The sequence below is a fragment of the Thunnus thynnus genome, chromosome 24 (assembly GCF_963924715.1).
Source record: "Thunnus thynnus chromosome 24, fThuThy2.1, whole genome shotgun sequence".
Taxonomy (NCBI): domain Eukaryota; kingdom Metazoa; phylum Chordata; class Actinopteri; order Scombriformes; family Scombridae; genus Thunnus; species Thunnus thynnus.
In genome coordinates this window covers 9,878,326-9,898,036 of record NC_089540.1, presented here as the reverse complement: position 1 = coordinate 9,898,036, position 19,711 = coordinate 9,878,326, and the positions used below count along the sequence as shown (strand labels likewise).

General features: G+C 39.9%; 1 protein-coding gene across 1 annotated transcript in view; it reads left to right on the top strand.

Annotated features, from left to right (window-relative positions):
• Positions 1-19,205, top strand: part of LOC137177237 (potassium voltage-gated channel subfamily H member 8-like) — a 38,640-nt gene extending 19,435 nt beyond the window's left edge. The window contains exons 8-15 of the mRNA XM_067583412.1: positions 1,348-1,725; positions 2,140-2,339; positions 3,406-3,655; positions 7,851-8,065; positions 14,065-14,339; positions 16,490-16,599; positions 16,809-16,861; positions 17,889-19,205. Of these exons, the coding sequence (XP_067439513.1) occupies positions 1,348-1,725; positions 2,140-2,339; positions 3,406-3,655; positions 7,851-8,065; positions 14,065-14,339; positions 16,490-16,599; positions 16,809-16,861; positions 17,889-18,677 (2,270 nt within the window). The 3' untranslated portion in view covers positions 18,678-19,205. The remainder of the gene's footprint in view (positions 1-1,347; positions 1,726-2,139; positions 2,340-3,405; positions 3,656-7,850; positions 8,066-14,064; positions 14,340-16,489; positions 16,600-16,808; positions 16,862-17,888) is intronic.
• The last annotated feature ends 506 nt before the right edge of the window (positions 19,206-19,711 follow it).

Sequence of the window (19,711 nt, the reverse complement as noted above, 5' to 3'; positions counted from 1 at the left end):
GTTAAAGGTCAGGAAAATAAACAATGTTTAAGATGAGGTGGCTTAAAACACTTGGTTAAGGTTAGGAAAAGATTGTGGGAACAGTCACGTAATTTTGCATTTGTTAAAGGATTCACCTCCAATCCCATGAACACTATTTAGCCATAAAGCAAGCATAGTATTTTTAATAAGAGGCCAAATTATTTTTGAAATTTCACAGCAATCCACTCAATAGTTGTCAAGATATTTCAGTCATGGTGGTGCCAGATGAAAAGTCACCAAAGTCAGTAGGATTCATCCTCAGGGGACCATGACTGTCTGTCTATTTCATGAAAATCCATCTGAGCCTTGTCGCTAGTGTGGCTAAAAATAATGGCTAATAGCATGAGGGCCTTCACAAGCCCATCCTTCATTAACAGAAAATTAGATGAAAAATGTTTTACATGTGGCCTCTGGGAAGTGCCCTACAAAAACACCACAACAGTTAGTGCTCAACACCAAAGATAGAGACTAAAACAAAGATTGTCTGTATCATTCTAACCGATCCAGAGCAGAGCATGAATGTATATGCTCAGCATGAGGTCTGTGTGTGTGTCCTTTTTACTGAGAAAACACTTCTAATTATGGTGATGTGTCTCCCCTCCTACTGTGCTCACCGGTAACAACAATACTGCGCGGTACATGTGATAATGGCATTTACCCTGTTCAAGTGATTAAAATCAGCAAAGTGGAGTGACACAGGAAGAGACAACAGAGCAGGAATGGGGGATGAAAATGGTTGATTAAAATACAGAAAAGGTATCCACAAAAGACACCTAAACCCAAATTGCCCCTGATTATGGCTGCTTCACCAAAGTTGGTGTACGAGTGTGTGCGTAGGTAGATGTCTGCAGCTTGACAAGTGCTTTATAAATGTGATCCATTTAGCATTTCACATAACAACATAACTGCAGTGTGAAAAGTTGTGAACCTGAAAATACTGAAACCTTCGAAGTTCATGAGGATACTTTGACCCCTCAACCAAACACTCTCTTCAGCTTACAGTTAACATTCTATAAGCGCATAATAATAAGTGTAATTTCTCAGACACTTCTTTAAAATAACAATATAATAGACACGAAGTAGACAAATTAAAAAACTAGATGAATTTGCACCTTGAGTAAAATGACATTATCAGAAATGCTAGCATGCAGTGTCTGTCCTGTACTCCTCTATAAGACACAAACACCAACCCTGAAATAATTACTCTGCCCTTCCAGCCTTGTTACCATGGCTAATGAAGCCTTCCAGTAAAGGTCATCTAACAAGCATGGATGCATTCTCATTAAACTGACAAACTCTTCATGTCTGCCCCTCCTCCCCCACCAGGCTGGCTCCATGAACTGGCCAAACGCTTGGGAACACCGTACTTCCTGGCACCGTTGACCTCCCTGTTGGGCGTCTCTGATTCACCTCAAGGCACTGTGACAGCAGGACTGACCAATTACAGCCAGTGGAACGGCTCGGGGTTGGAGCCACTGAATGGGGCGGGTTTGCTGGGCTCAGGCCAATGGAACGGTAGCAGGACCAGAGCGAGGACTCCAAACGGCTCGGGGACGACGCTGAGCGGCGGTCCATCTGTCCGGAGCTCCTATGTGACGTCACTGTACTTCGCTCTGAGCAGTCTGACCAGTGTGGGCTTTGGCAACGTTTCAGCCAACACGGATTCTGAGAAGATCTTCTCCATCTGCACCATGTTGATTGGAGGTGGGCTTAACCTCAACTCCAAACCAGTCAGTGGCAAGAAAAACTGTTGAAAATGTTTAGGAAAACGTGTTAGCCTAGACTAATGATTATATGGTACAAAGTCCCTAAACTGAGAACATGATCACTGGTAGAGCTATAATTTGAGATGGGGTACAGAGCATAGAGGCAAAGTGTAATGTAGGTTTACATAACCAATATGCTCCAAGGAAGACTGTACAGTACACTAGTGGCTCTGTGAGGCTGTACTTGCCTTCATTTTAGAGAGCACTTATTTCTCCACTTTTGACCAGAGCTGCCACTTGTCCAGTAATTGAAGCTGTTTTAATCTCACCAGAACATAACCTTAAACTGCCCCTTTTCCTACAAATATCATGCATATCTGTACTCTGATCTCTTTGTCTGTCTCCTCCGCAGCATTAATGCATGCGGTGGTGTTTGGTAATGTGACTGCCATCATCCAGCGGATGTACTCACGCCGTTCCCTCTACCACACCCGCACAAAGGATCTGAAGGATTTCATCCGGGTGCACCGGCTGCCCAAGGCTCTTGAGCAACGCATGATGGAGTGTTTCCAGACGACGTGGTCTGTCAACAATGGTATTGACGTCAGTGAGGTAAGAGGGATTCATTGCACCATTGAAACCAGTGAAGAAAAGACTTGTGTTTAACTGATTATGTTTCTTTGCCACTTCAATGGTGTGAACACATGGAGCTGGACATGAATTCAGAGCTTAGTCAATGTTCCCTGGTCACAAAAATGTACAAAAAGTGATAAGACATTTAAAGAGTTGCTAGAAGGTGTATTTTTTCTGCTTTTCCCTTAGCTACAATGCATGCTACCAATCCTTATGCTAGGCTAATTCTGGACACTAATGTCAATCTTACAACATCAGTGTTATGTAACTTGCGTTGTTAGTAGGAAAAAGCTTATATAAGCATGCTTCTGAAAATGTTCGACTGTTCCTTTAACTTTCTGAGATTGGTATATGACCTCTGCAGCTTGGATTGACCTTGTCAGTTACAATGGGATCAACTGGATTGGCTTCTAAAATTGAAAGTGCAAATCCGGCAACTTGCCCTCCAGGCAGACTAAAGAAATGGCTCAAAGTCATCGAGAGGATTAGGGTTTTGTTTTGGGTTCAATCACTCTGGGGTAGCTATCTTAATTTAATGGATTAATGGCCTCATGGACACTAAACTCACTCTTGGTGTGTTTTAACATGGCTCCAAATCTAGATAATCCTTTTTAAAGATATAGCATAATGATGGACAGATGTTAATGCTTTATGCTAATAATCCACAACTTTCCTTTCCTAAAGATTTTTCCTCTTGCTACAGCAGCAATTCACCCTATACAGTTAATTTGCTTTTGTGAGTGAGATGTGAGTAAATGTACAAAGATGAGGGGCTGCATAAATTTTAAAACTTGAAAAAAATCCCTCAGGGATTTTATCAGTTGGCTTTGACTATATTGGAGAGTTTAATTTTGCCTTCACCTTCCCACACAGTCACATTCAAATGGTGACATAAAAAGGAAAGAAGCCTCTTAAAGCCACTAAAGCTAAAAGAGAGATAGGGATTTATCTATAGTCTGCAGCCATAAAAGCCCGATTGTTGGTGTTTTTTTGTGCCTTTGTTTCACCATTGAGGTCAAATGTTTCATTCTCATCCTCTCTGCAGCTGCTGAAGGACTTCCCAGATGAGCTGAGGGCTGACATCGCCATGCACCTGAATAAAGAGCTTCTGGAGCTGCCGCTCTTTGAGTCAGCCAGCAGGGGGTGTCTGCGCTCCCTCTCCCTCATCATTAAGACCTCCTTCTGTGCTCCAGGGGAGTTCCTCATCCGCCAGGGCGACGCCCTCCAGGCCATCTATTTCGTATGCTGCGGCTCCATGGAGGTGCTGAAGGACAACACTGTGCTAGCCATTCTGGGTAAAGAACAAAAAGTTCAACCAATATGTGTTAATACTTTTGTTTTAATTTTTATACAATTTATAACACGAGAAATGTAGGATTTTCATTATGGGAAAACAAAAGAACAAAAAAACAAGTAACAGCAGTTTTAACATTTTAGCTTCTTGAAGTGGAAAAAATATTATGATGTACATATATTTTAGTTTATGCTGATACATTGACATTAGAAATGTACACATCAGACAAAAATATATAATATTATATAATACAAAACATGCCAAACACACACCATATCTAACAGCTAACACTGTTTTGGTTCAGCACCATGGACAGCACCAGTCTGTTTATCCATCCTCACTTGTTCTTGCTTTTGAGTGACTTTCCCACAACAGGGTTAGACGTCATCACTGGCCTACGATTCCAAATGGAGCCAACTAAGGAAGTAATTAAGTTTTCGAGTTTTGAGTCGAGCCTCCTGTTTGTGCCTACAGTCTGAGTGAGCATGAGTCATTTTGCTACCTGAATCTTGAAGGGCTTCTCTGTCTTGGACTCCAAACCATAGAAGCCCTCCTAGATTCCGGCAGCAAAGTGACTCAGAGACCAGCGTTGACGACAAAGTGCAGCAGGAAGAAGATGGAGCGCAGGAAGGGCAACCTATGCCACAGCCACTCCTTGAAATAAGTAATGAAGTTCAAGAAGCCTTAGAAAAAAAGAGCACTGTCATTGTTATGTTAAGTGCCAGAGATCTCTCCTGAAAGCTTACCACTGGAGCCCAGTTATCAGAAAGTCCTTCACTTTGGGGCTTCTCTCAAAGTCCATCCACCACTACACCCTCTATAAGTATTAAAATACATCAAGGTACACAAAAACGTTTTGTTTAAAAAAACATAAAAATGCAAATGTACAAATGTAATATAATGTAAAAGAAACAGTTCTAAACATTGATTGTAAGATTTTGCCACAGAATATAAAAAGTGGTTTCTGTAAGAGAAATAAAATTCTCAAAATATGCCGAAGTAGGACCATGAAGTGCTTTTTAATTAATAAGCAAAAAGAAAAACTTTAAAATAAGGAGATTGTTAGAACTCTCCTCTTTGGTCTGTTTTAGTCTGCTTGCAGCATTATGAGCAGAATCTGAGAAAGGGCTTTTACCATAGAGGAAGTTATTACACATCCAACACTTAATATTAGCAAGACAGCTTTTATGAAGAGGAACACAATGAAGAAGAACGACCCAGTACTGATATAAACTGCAATCATCCCCATATTAAACTGTCCCTGAGGGCAAACAATTCACACCCCATCAAATGAAAGATGGAGTGTGACCCAGGAATTGATGGAACAGTTTGGAGAGCAGCCTGAAGCCCTAAAGGAAATCTATAAGCAGCATTAATCGATTTTTTTTGGCCACTTAGAGGCAGGGGAACAAGCTGTAAACACACCAATGACATATTATCACTTTATAAAGTTGTTATGGCTAAAGTGTTGGCAAACCATTGCCTGTATTAGCATTCATTTCTGGCCACCTGATGAATTTACTCTCTTTTTAGCTCTGTTCTCCACCAACTCTTGAGAAAAGTATCTTTAGCTGCTAAAGTAAATTCTCCCCTATGTTCATTAGCTAGTTGTTAACTTTGTCTGTCTGCTGTTTGGTACTAGACAGGTAGTGTGCATACTGTGGGTTTATCAGAGCTTTTTCAATGAACACAGCTGCCTGCTGCATTTGGAAAGGAGGTCGATGTCAGCAGAGTTGTGGGCTCGAAAACCAAAAGAGCTAAAAGAAGCTTAAATGCTGAGGGGAGTTGAAGAGTTGGGATTGAAATAACTGTGGGTTTGGCACATTGAGCTACATCTTTCAGATTATACATTTGTGATTAGATTCATTTTTAATATAATAAATGCTGATGAGTTCAGCTTTAAGTTACCATTTATTTAGTTATCATAATGTTTTTTTAATAATAAAAAGAGAGAGGGGTAGTGACAAACCACACAATGCAAATTCACAACAAAACAATTCATTTTTTAAAATTATTATATAGTCCTTATTTAAAGTGTTACAAAAGAATGCACATATACAGTGCAGATAAATCACAATAAATGATATCAAACAAACAAACAAAAATTATTGATCAAAAAGGCGTGAGCTTTAGCTTATTATGTCTACCCATGTCAAGATCAATAATCTAAAAATACTGAAGTTACTGACAATACTGTACCAGCAAACCGTCATACATATGTGGACATAATGAAACAAAACAAAAGAAAAGAAAACAACATAAAAAGTAAGAAAACTGCACTACTAAAGACTGAGAAATAACAAGACCCACCATCCACCATCAATATTACAGCAACTAATGCACAAGGTAAAGCACCATTTTTTTGTATTAATATAATAGGTGAGCTGATAGAGCAGCTATAACCAGAAGCCTTCTTCAATGTCCTCTGCCAGAATAAGAACATCTCCAGAGCTGTGTCCTACAACACTAACGCTCCTCCCATTCTGTGTAACATGGATGAAACAGAATAGAGAAACACAAACAGACTCACAACCAACACTGGAATCAGTGCAGGATCATATAAAGCAGAGGGAGCAAATTGGCAACACTGGTTTTTATATTAATGCTCTAACTGGTGTAAATAATGAAGTGACTGCTGCCTACAAAGGAAAGTAAACTCATTAGCATGTTGGACCCGGTGTGTATGCACATGCATGTGGATATTGAAACACCCAGAAACACACACAGGCTCCTCCTCTCCCTCCTGTGTGTCTTTGTGTTATATTTTTCTCCTAGAAACAAAGCCGCACGCACAAATTCACATATCTCTCTGATAGACATCCTAACAGTCTAGTTTTTTCTCCTGTGCATATAGAAACACACAGTGCACACACATTTTATATTTATTTGTTCAATGTTTCCTACCTGCACACACACTCAAATTGCTTTGGCATTGCCACTTTGGATTTACAGCTCTGGAGATCAGTGAGATAGAGAGAGAATACATTTAAAAATACAAACCTTCTTTTGTGATCTACCATCTGTATCCAAAAGTGTATACTATAACACTAATATAAAATAGTCAAACCAAACATTCCAATCTCTCTGCTTTAGAGTGTGTTATTATAATACCCTACATAATATAATTAATATATGTAATTATATGTAATAACTCATACTATGGCCACTTGCCAGTGTTCCAAGTATAAGCATATTCATGTTTGGGGGAATTGTGCTTATTAAGGGGAGCAGTATGTTCTTGTAATGGAAGCTAATTAACCTCTGCGTTCTCTGTTATGCTCAGTAACCCTCATTGCATATTATCCTTCATATTGGCACGCCTCATGCATTGTAGCCTTTCTATTTTAGACTTACAGGGAACATAACAACAGAATACTAACAGATAAAGAACCTAACCAATCAAAGAGAATAACCACTTCAGCTAAAAAATGATGATGAATGAAATGTTCAATTTTTCCTTTTTGGTCCTTTTGTGTGCAGCCATTGTATAAACACAATAATACACTCCCTGGTGTGCTGATATAAAAATATTGGATTAAAGATGCCCTGTGGATTTTTCTTGTATATAAACAGTAGTTACGTTTATGTGTGTGTCCTTGAGGTCTAGCAAATGTGTTGAGTGCATTTGATTCTCATAAAGCATTAGCAAAGCCAATTTAAAAAAACATTCAAATTGTGCATTATTTTCATCCATGTTTACTTTCCATCGGACTTTTTCACTGCAAATGTATCAACAGAGATTAGACGAATAGCTTGTTAATACATTAGCTCCCTTGTTTGTGAGATGAATCCAAACAAAATTGGGACTTGCCCATAAAATCATTCCTCTATAGTGCTACTAGTGGTCAAAAACTACGCAGGGTACCTTTAAGGAAACACCACAACATGCAACATGAAATAAATGTCTTACAATACAATATATCTCACATATGAGCTTGCAAATGCACTGAAATCAGTGTGGTCCACACTATACGATGGGTATAGTGCAGTGTGACTTGACTACATTATTGTAAAGCTTGTTTATACCACACTAGTCATTTATGTCTATACTTGGGTAAACCTGATCCTGGACCATTATGCTATACATACTATTAAGGTGCTGAAAAACAAATTACTCTGGCTGAGAAAGATCTGTTCCATTAAAGTCAATACAATGTAACTGTCTGTGTAATTTCACTTATGCTTCCCCTTTCCAGGTCGGGGCGACCTGATTGGCTCTGACTATCTGACACAGGAGGAAGTCATTAAGACCAACGCCTGTGTGAAGGCCCTGACTTACTGTGACCTGCAGTACATCAGCCTCAAAGGTCTGCGCGAGGTGCTCTGCCTGTATCCTGACTACGCCCAGAAGTTCATCACTGAGATCCAGCATGATCTGACATACAACCTCCGGGAAGGACACAGCATGGAGGTATAGTGATGGCTCATACTTTAGCAACACTATTAAAAACGTGATGATTGAGGGTACGTCATTTTTGGAACAATGTAAGTCAACAAAAACAATTAATTGAAATTTTTGTCACCAAAAATCAATAAATCAGCATATTCTGTCATGTACTGGGGTCCGTACAGTAAGCAGAGTACTCCAGATGTCCTACCCAGCCACTAATAACAGATCTTCCATGAAGATCTCAAGATGTTCCCCAGCCAGATGGGATATATAATCCCCCCAGCGTGTTCTGGGTCTGCTCCTGAGTCTCTTCCCAGTTGAACATGCTCTGAAAAAACATCCAGGAGGCATCCTATCTCCCCCCAACCCTATCTCAAAGAGTGAGCCCAGCCAACCAGCAAAAGAAGACTAATTTTTTACTGCTTCTATCTGTGATCTCATTCTTCTGGTCTTTGTCCAAAGCTCATTACTATTGGTGAGGGTTGAAACGTACTGTAGATCGATCAATGAATTGAGAGATTTGTCTTCAGGCTCAGCTCCCTTCACCACAACAGTCTGATACAAATCCTACATTACCGCTGACGCACCATCAGTCTATCTGTTGATATCGCATTCCGTCTTACCCTCACTCTTGAACAAGACTCTCAAATGCTTTAACTCCTTCAACTGGGTGACAACTCACTTCCCCTCGCCCCGACTGTCTGCAATCAAATCACGAGCAGATACCAAGACACAAATAGCAACAAACAACAGTTTAATTAATTAGGGCCATGTTAGAGCCTACATTTCACTAATTAAATTTGTGTACAAACTAAGATTATCTATCTTATTTGTCCTCACACTCCTTCGTTATTCTTCCAACTACTGGGAACTTACAGAGTATGCAGTCAATTGGTGAAGGCTATGCGTCTTCTTGTCAATGACCTTTTTATGTCTTAAAAATGGTCTCATGTCTTTTAATCGCCTAAAAAACTGTAATTGATGACACTTCTCTAACTTCCTGTACAGGTGTTTAACCAACAAAGTTAATTCCTATTACAGTGCTGATTAACCTTCTGACTGTGAATAATAATTAAGAATGGTGATGAGGCCGCTCCATCAGTGTGCTCATTTGAAAATAATGCACATCTTCGGGCAAACAAAAGTCAATTATTCTCTATGACCTGACCTGATAGTGTACACAGAGGTGTCCGTGCATCGTAAATAATGGATTCAGTGGTGCGAACACTAATGTGTTTTCATCAACACTTTAAATTCTGATTACTTAATGTGCTGTTAAGAATGACTTTATAGTTAGATACTAATGGTTTTTAACGAGTATAGTTTTACTTCCTGTTTTCAAGCACAGTAGGTCCAGATGATGTGTATATAAGCAGCAAATCACTTCCATTTGAATGCAATATGAGCAATATTAAAATATGATTAATATGAATATATGATTGGTGTCTAACCCTTCATGTTCCTGTAAACAAAATGTTCCAGTTTGTTATTATCATTATTATTGGTATTAGCAGTATTTTGGAGATGAATCATCTCATGTTCTAAATGCCTTAAAGAAAAATTCTGGGTAAGAGCCACAAGTGGAGTCCTTCTGTTTTTTAGATTAGTCTCAGCTGTGCAGTGACCTCCTCCACCCAACATTTTACGCAATGCCGGAGTGACGGCTTTCCACTTGAAAAAGGATTAGCCATCTGGGCTGGGAGTGAGGAAGAAGCCACGGCTTCTGCTTGAGATACAGTCAACAGATAAAGACATGAGCTAAACATGGACGATACAGATGCCAGGGATTTACAGATGGATCTCAGCTGTAGCGTACACATGAATAACCAGCATATACTGGGAATAACTAAGTCATATTTTCACTGTGAGTAAGCTTGTTAATTAGAGCAGAGATCCAGGAAAAATATCAAGGGACAACATGGTATATCGGCATGAAAAATACTTAAATAGCACTAGATTGATTTGTGTGTTTTCTGGCTGGACTATGTGGTCTATGACATGAGTTAGTGCACTCACACCTTAAAGATTCAAGACCACACTGTGATTGTGGGGAAGTCCTTCACTTTTTGCTAATTCTAAATGCACCTTGACATATTCTCTGAACAAACCAAAGTGTAAAAACGTCATTTGTAAAAAGTTGTGGTTACGGGGTTACATGCTCGACTATTTCTTGGCCAGGTGCAGTTTGCCACTGCTTCTCGTATTTATGCTAAGCTAGGCTAACCGGCTGTTGGCTGTAGTGAAATACTTGATGGACAAATGCGAGAGTGGTGTCAATCTTCTCATCTCACTCTCATCAAGAAAGTGAATGAGCATGGTTCCCAAAATGTCTCAAAAAAATGAAACTAAATCAGAAAATAAACAGACAATGAAATCCTAAAATTATATAGAAAGGCGAGAGAAGGCAAGTTTCTTAGTACAGTCTCTTTCAAACACAGAGCCAACTGAAAGTACTATAAAGCAAAGAAATCCAGTAAAACAGTACTTAAAACACAATGAAGAAGGAAAGTGAAATTAGTTCAAGAATAGAGTAGAATTTACAAAAATATTGACAAGATATAAAAGTTATAGTAGGGTGAATTAGTGTAATGTGGGACGCCTAAGTTTAAATAGATCTGTCTCTTTTTCTACCAAATGCTAATGAATAGAACTGCTGTCAATTAAACCTGGAAAGTCATGTAATTGAAATCACATGACTCCACACATGTGATGTGATTGGGGTGATGCAATCTTCCAACAGGAAGTAATTGCTGTGAGTCAAAGGTCAGTGACAAGGGATTTTGAGTAATTTAATGTTAAAGATATAGATTTCTCATAAATGAGGCAATGTTGCAGATTGTTATCGAATTGTATTTGTGATGTATTCATGCCTCAAAATATGCTGTAATATAGTGAAAACATTACATATAGTACAAATAATAAATAATATTATACATTACTATACTACCTGTAACAGCAAAAACATTGTAATTATTGAAATGACCAAATGTGGGCACTTTAGTTTTGAGTATTATTGAACAGAGAAGTTTTTATTGTATGAATTAAGGTGATTTAAACCCCTCGGCCTCCCAGTGGAACACTTTTATGTTCGCCATTTTTTCTCCAACTGTAATATTTACATTCTCTTCTCTGATTTGATTAGAAAACACCTTGGGGATTTCAGAATGGTATTGGGTGTGGATATAATTTATTGGCGTGTATCAAAATATATTGCTGAAGTGCCAATTGCAGAAGTTGTCCCACATTACTCTAATTCGCCCTACAGTGTAAGTGCAGTAATAAATAACTCTAAATTTAACAAAGGAAAGTGAAGGGGGGAAAATAAATAATTCACATAGAAGAAAAACAGTTTTAAAAAATTAAATTTGAAAGTGGTTGAAGTTATGATGCATACTGTATAACATGAACATAGTTTTACTTTATGTAAAAAAAAAAAAAAAACCCAAAAAACTAATTGAACCAAACTTTCATTCTCATCTCTCATCTCATGATTACGAGGAATTTTGCAGCTGACACTTGACAACACTAGAGAAATATAACTCCTCATACACACATATAGCCAGCGTGGGACTAAAAATATTGCTGTCAGATGTGTGGGGGAGGGGAGGGGTCATCCCTGGCTGGATAAATATAGAGCAACAACCAGATGGAGACAAGTCAAGAAAACATCAGGATGAAAGGCAGCTGCAGGGGGAAGGAAGAGGAAGAACCTCGCTGATATTTGCATTCACGTGCCGACACGCAGACAACACACACACACACACACACTGCAGATATTTACACATGCATTATCACACTCTCATAACACAGCATATTTGTCCTTGCAGAATGATACAGAATGGGAATACAGGCTCAAACACACACACATGCTCACACACATTACGTTCTGCATGCAGCGTCGTCCATATGCATAATACATACACAAACAAACACATATGTAGAGTGACTATAGTAAACATGCAGCATCTCTAACATGCACACACATGTATTTCTCCATCTTTACACCCACAAACACACACACACATAATTGTCTGATGCCCTTACTGTGGCGTGCTGCATATCAAGGGTAGCACGTGCTGCTCACACACACACACACACACACACTGAAATTCCAAACAGTCCCCTCTCCGCTCCGGTTCCCTCCAGGCAAACCTCTGCTAAAATTAAACCTCTGCGATCTAAAAATACCAGCCGGTCATGTGAGCCAAAGACTGGATGGAGAAGACAACAAATGGAGGGGAGAGAAAGGGAAGGGCGGTGGTGACAAGGGAAAAGAGGAGAAGGGTAAAAAAAGATAGAAGAGAGAAAATGGGATTTGTTGGCCAGTGTTTTAATAAGCTTTAAAATTACAGTCAGAGGAAGAAGGTGCAGGAAAACACTCTCCAAATACAGGAATCAGCCACCAGTAATAACATAGTGACTGCAGGAATTTTACTTTAAAAGCACAATCTGTTAAAATATGACTTGATAGGACTGAAAAACATCCAAAAAGATCATCTGTATTTTTCATCTGAGATCATAGAAAACCTTCAGAAAGGCTTTAGGAGTGAATGGTGCCAATGCCTGCTTGGTTCTGAATGAGAACACTCCTTCACGGTGCTGCTGATAATCTGAATGGATATCAGCGCCATTGCAGCTATTGTGAATGGCTACTATTCACTCTCAGTGATGCGTTCAATGGCTCTGCAGCCCCTCCATCTGGTCAGAAAGTGAAGTGATGCTCGGCTCAGTTTTTCCAGACCTCTCATTAAATCACAAGCTTTGTCCCAGTTCCATTCTACACCCTAATTCTAGGGAGATGTGGTAAATGTTGTGTTTTCACACTGGAAAAGTGACAAAAACAGTGACAACTGCAACTGTATGCATAATAAAAACCTGATTTTTGGGTGTGCTGTTTGTGTGCTGCAAAGCAATACACAAAGGAACTGGAGATGACACCCATCGCTGAAATAAATTTAATAAAATGCAGATGGCAGTGACAGATCCAAAGAGATATTTGGAAATCAGTTTTGCTTTTGATGTCTGATGGTAAATGTATTACATTGTTTCCTGTTTGTATTATGTTGTGTATATCTTGTATACTAACTGCAAAAACAGTGTTACAAATATAAAGTTAAGAATAAAGAATATATATTTAGTATGTTGTATGGAATTGGGACAAAACCACAGATCTGGTCGATATACATGAATGATGCCGTTTGTTCAGAACTGACTTTGGGAAGATGTTGACCTGAGCTCAAGTGATATACGGTATTTTGATCATATTCCAAATACCTAGTCAATATCCCAGTTGCATCATTCTAAGAGACACCTGTATGTTTAGTTGAGGTAAACTAATCTGTGAGCAGGTATGAATATCTACCGTAGAACCTCCAAGTATGAGGTTGTAACAGTGGATTCCCCTCTTCATACTGAGAGTGAGTTGTTCAAGTACTCCAGGGTCTCGGGGCTCTTGAGGTGAAGGTGGAGCTCACGAAGTTCTCGGATTACCAAGTCGATCCATGCTCCAACCTTCACTGATGGTAAAGACCTTTGGCTAGTGACGGAAAGAAGATCAACCCTGCAGGGTTTCTGGGCTCACCCTTGGGGACAGGATGAGGAACTCAGACATCTGGAAGTAGCTCCTCCATACTGAAAGGAGGTGGTTTGGATGTCTGATCAAGATCTCTCCTGCACGCCTGTGGAGGTTATTCCAGCTACATCTAATTGGCCTTGGCCCTAGAACACTGGAGGAATTATATCTATCCCATTTGTCTCGGAGCTGGAGGAAGTTGCTATGGAGATAATTAGAGTCTGGGCTACTTTGCTCAGCCTGCTGCCACAGTGACCCGGCCCCAGATATGTGTCAGAAAATGGAGGGATCGATTTAATTATTTATTTATTTTTTGGCATGATTGCCTGTCTTTGGTAGGGAAAGAGAGAGATAGGTTAATAATGTAATGTTTCTCTACTGCTTTCTATCTTTGTGTGGCTGTTCCAAACAAATGATTTAGTATCTTGTCATGTCTCTAACTCTTCAGGCCGACTGCGAGAGCAACGGAGGAATCATGAAAAAGCTTCCTTCCATCAAGGAGGACGAGGAGGCGTCAGGGTCCGAGGGGGAACACTCGCCTCTCCCCAAGATGCCTCCGCTGGGCAGGCTGGGCCGAGGCCTGCGTTCCCCCCTGCGTTCCCCTCTGCGCTCCCCGCTGCTGCCGCCGAGACCTTTCAGACCGGCGAGCACTCTCGCTCGGTCCCCCGGCCTGCAGATCCCTGTGGTGAGCTTCAGCTGCCTGCAGCCGGAGCTCAGTCCTCGGTAAGAAACCATTCATTGATTTATCAGCTGAGTACTTAGTGTCAGCTTGACTAGAGGGTCCAGTCGGTGTTAGAGAGTAATCCTCAGTGGGAATTTGACTTGCATTCTTTGTGACTTTTGACATTAATCATAAATGCAAACCATCGCCAGACTAATTTGCATGGAGTCCCTGGAGATGTGGTGGCAGACTCTGGGATGGAGGAATAGATTTGTTTTTTGTTCGGCTGTGAGAGGGTGCACAGATGCATAAATGGTGTTATTGTGTCAGCATTCGTGAGATTTCTTTTTAAAGCAAACATGCAATCAACTAACAGCAGGACAATTACATTTGTACACCTGTGCAGAAAAAAAGGGTGATAAGACCAACAACTAAATGAGACACATAGAACAAACAAGAACAATATTACACAAATAACAAAAAGAAAAACAAACATTAAATAATAAAAAAATGATCCATTGTTTTGTATATTTTTGTATTGTAGTGTTTCAGCATCCACTTTGCCTTGCTGGAAACCAGAACTCAGTTGTTTTGATGGTTGACTTTGACAGATTTCACAAAAGATGCCTGGAGGACTTTACCTTTACTTTTACCTTACACTGCTTTTTCCTAAAAAATCTACTCACTAAGCAATACTTTGCTTTTGCTCCTGAGATGACAGACATGTAAAATGTGCTGCGTGGAGGCAACAGTGAATGAGTGAATGAAGCAGAGATTAGTCTTACACAGCTTTGGTCTCAATTCTGTATCAGTGTCTGCTTGGTAATTAGTATGCAGGTGTGTGCAGCTTCTCCCGAACATACTCTGCTCTCAGCGCTGACTGTGGACAGCTGGATGACATTTCCATAAGTGCTCTCTGCCATGATCCATCCACAGGCAGGTGCAGCATCCTAGTCGTGAGATTGAATTTGACATAGCGGTGAACTTTGTAAAGTTTGCAAAGAGCAGAAGCAGGTCACTCTGAGACATTTTTCTCTGCTGAAATTAAATGTGTTTGCTTTGGCTGAGGCTTTGATAATTGTGATGTCCTGGTAAAGTAACTGCCACAGTATAAGTTTATATATATACAAAAGAATGCAACCACAGAAAATGAAGTTACCAAGTTCTTGAGTAAATAATATTTAATTTAATTCATAAAACTGTTTACATATTTGCCTGTTTCACATGCTAAGTCATTCAGTGGTGGGACACTTGCCAGATTGATGAAATATGCATCCTCAGAGAATGAACACTGTGAATTTGATCCCCAAATCTCATCTTAGCACCACAATTTTGGCAAAATTACCACAGAATTACCATAAAATATGCTGAGCCAATTCATGCTCTCAAAGGGATGAAACCTGCTGATTTCTCCACTTGCAGGAGAAACATAAAATTTAAATTTCTTTTGCAGATTTTAAATATCTAAGTTTAGACATCCATGTGGATTCAGCAAAGGTTTTTACTGTAGAAATATAAAAATCTTCATATATCAGCCAGGTTATATACTTTAGGTTATTATTAGCTTTTCAGACCTCTGACAAAGTCGTTGAACACCACAGAGGAAGAGAGTTCATATGGTATACTACACTTGATGCTGGACTCAGTGAATGGATGAATAGTTTTTTTTGTTGCTGTGATGATTAAACCATGTCCAGTTTGTGTTTATGAATAATGTAAAGTCACAAGGGATATGAGGGATATTGTATGTTGTCTCAAACAAGGAAAAGCCATTTGTACCCGCCTGGATGTGTAACGAACCAAGTCACGGTGCGCTAAAGCATACAGCTTAGTTGTAGTTTGCACAGTATCTTCACTTTGGCGTCATTGGTTTTTTAGGGTAGAAATGTTTTATAGTCTGCTGCCATCATGTGGAAGTTCAGCCTTATTGTCTCGCACTCACTCATTAACCAGCAAGCCTTAAAGGGGAAAGTGTTGTCAGCAAAGTCAAGTATGCAGACTGCTCAGATTTTGTTCCTTATCAAAGAGAAATTTCACATTCAACTAAATATCTCCCTACAAAAGTCCCCTTTCTCTGAAATCTGTCAGTTCAACTGTTTGGGACAGTGCATTATACTAACTGGAATGAGATTAAAGTCATCACTTTATTCCCATACTGTAATTCTACAAACCAGAATTCTCATTTTTGATACCTCAATATTTTTTTCCTCAGGTTTGTGGATGGGATAGAAACAGAAAACCAGAGTGGTTCAGCTCAGAAGTTTGATTTTTCTCCAAGTGCAACTCAAAGTTTTCTACCCAGCCCTGTTTCAGCTACCTCAGGTGAACACACACACACACACACACACACACATAGTAACACATAACATACAGTATTATATAACAGATCCCATTGAAAAGAACAACTTCTATCAACCTCAGTCTGTAGATTGCAAAGAAATATAGTTGAACAAATCACTAATCTATAAATCTATACAGCTGTTGAAGTCCTTGTTCATTCAGTATATGTGTGATTCTGTATATGTCCACAGGGGCCCACGATGAGGGTGACACCATGCAGACTATTGCTAAGCTAAAGCATGAGGTAAGGCTGGTAGTACTATGGTAGTGCATAGAAAACTGTAATATTGTTTACTGGGAATGTAAAAACAATTACCTTAATACTCTTGCTGACTTTCTCTTTAACAAAATCCTTTAAAATTGTCTGTGGCCCCTGATTTAAATCCCATAACATATTTATTGTTATCGTAAGTTAACTTGCTCATTAAAGTAGATATCTTCCTAAAATTTAAACTTGTGTTTAACTTTAAAGGGTTAACTGTGCTCCCTCTAATTTTCTGTGTCTAAGTGCAGTAAATGGAAGACTAAAGACATCTTATCTTGGTATGGGTATTATTAGGGTTTTATAGACACTGCTACTGTTCCCTTTGATTACTGTGGAAGAAAAAGACAAAATTAAGAACAAGTATTTGTCAAATTTGCCAAATCTTTAAGATTTATGGCTAATTAGTGCAGTGAGTAATGTCCTGTTTAGTGTTGTTTTTCGGTGCTGCATGATGAAACCAAAGATCATTTTCCACAGTGTGAACAATAAGGTTTTCTCCCTTCCTAATTAGGCTAAACAGGTTCATACATTTACTTTTGTTTGTAGCTTCTTCATTCTATTAAATGAGCTTTGTGTGGCTGTGTAAAACATACCAGCTGTTACTGAAGATGAGTCATGTTGTTGACAGAGTGCACAGCAGTTAAAAACATTGCATCTCTGCAAAATTATATTCAGAGAGGAGAGAAAAAAGTGGGCCAAGACCCTGCTTGCAACCATAAATTTCAACAAAAGCATGTTTTCTGTGCTGTTAATCTAATTTACTGGTTTCCTCAGTACCAATAGAAGCCTTAAAAATACAGGATATTATTACTTAACTGATGACGCTGACAAGATGATCTGCTTAAGTAACAATATGTGGTACCTTCTTAGTAGAATTGAAACACAGAATTTCTATTCCTAGTCCTACATGTCGGGAAAGACTTAACTACTTAAGGCCCACTCACTGAGGACATATTGGCATGTAAACCAGTAATATTTCTTCTTTTTTCTCCTTCTTGTGAACCAGATGAACGTCCTCTCCCGTCAGGTAACCGTTGTGAGTCAGGAGCTGCAGGAAATGACGCGTCTTCTCAAACCCCTCTTCCACAACCCCTCCGCACTGCTGATACCCAGCGCCATGACTCCACCTCCCAGCGTCTCTTCAGACAGCTGCTCCCCAGCCCTGCCCCTTTTTACCCAACATGCACCTGTGGACTGTTCAGAAGACGAACATCCTCCATGCATCCTGGTACCTGAACCAACCTCTCCTCAGCCGAAGGTATTAGAAGGGTGCAGTAGAAGAGAGGAAGTAGAGTTTGATCCACTTCAGTGTTCCCGAACCTTCACCTCCTATAATCCTCCAATTCCTCACCAGACCTCTCATTGCTCAGCTCCCCCGTCACTCAACAGCTCCCCCCATGAGCACACGGTTATGCCACATCCCTACTCCTCCTCCTCCATCCCTTCTCTGTCTTCATCAAGCCACCTCTCATCCATCACTCCCCTTCTGGTAGACATATCAGGACCTGGTAGTGAGCCTCAAACACAGTCCCACCCTCAGTCCCGCCTCACGCTCCTGTCCCAGTCTGAGTCCCAGCTCCTCTCCCAACAGCAGGTTCCCCCCTGCTTCCAGCTCCAGTCCCAGCTCATGTCACGGTCTTATCCACATTCCCTTTCCCAGCCTCACCTCCAGCCTCTTCTCCAGCCCTCCAGCATGGCCCCACATTCCCGGGAACCCCTCATGAACCTGCAGGAGGAGGTCGAGTGGGGGGAGCCCACTGACCAGCTCAGCTTCATCAATGAAGGACCAGTATGAATCGGTCTGAACGAAGGAGCAGACACTAGCACGGGACTAAAAGGACCAGCATGCCACACAAGTTACTGCATGACAAACATTTGCCTAAAGTTTGGCATGTGAGTTACAATGTAAATACATTGATTTGAAACTATTATAAACTATGATCATGAGCACCAGTTGTAAGCAGCTGTAAACAGATGTGATAATAAAAGTTTGTTTTACAGTTTCAGTTTGATTTGTTTGACAGGATTCTGCATACTTCTGCATATAAAAGCAAGAAGACTGATCTTTTAATAATCAACTCTTTGTACAGATAAGTATGCAAATGAATTGTGTAACTTTATGTCATTATATTTACTTGGAACAAAGTAATCAGCCTAAAATGGTACCAGCCCACAGCCCAAACCCAACAACTATAAGAACAAGCTTAAAGGACCAGAATATTTCGAGTTTTACAATCTAGCTGTGAATTTGTGTGTTATGTAACATAAATACTATGTATGTGTGGGTTTGTGTGTACTCATATGTGCCCTTGTTCCCTTTTATAATTGCCCAGCCCTCTATAAATGAGACAGTTGCTTTGTCTTCAGAATGAGATCCAAACTCTGAGTCAGTGGTTCCATTACTAGTCATGTTTTCCAGAAAGAGGCAGTGATTACACTGCATAAAGACCCAGACCTCTTTACAGAAAACTGTAAACACACAACTCACAGATATGCACAAACATATTCTGACATACAGTACATTCACTTCAATGAGAAAGTGCGTCTAAACTTTTGACTGGTACTGTATATATATACATTGTCTTGATTGTTGTATAAATGTAACATTGTAGTGGCATAAACCTGTGACAGACTGGGAGTTAGTTGGCCTCCTGCCTTCTCATGCACAGCTTTCTGTATGCAACAACAAACTTTGATCATAAATAGCAGCGCTGAGACAAACTTACTTCCTTACACACAGGCTGACCTGTTTGAAATGCAGGTAGCGGCTGCCAGTCAGAGTGACAGCGATGACATCCAATCACTGCAGCAGATACTCCTCATTAACGA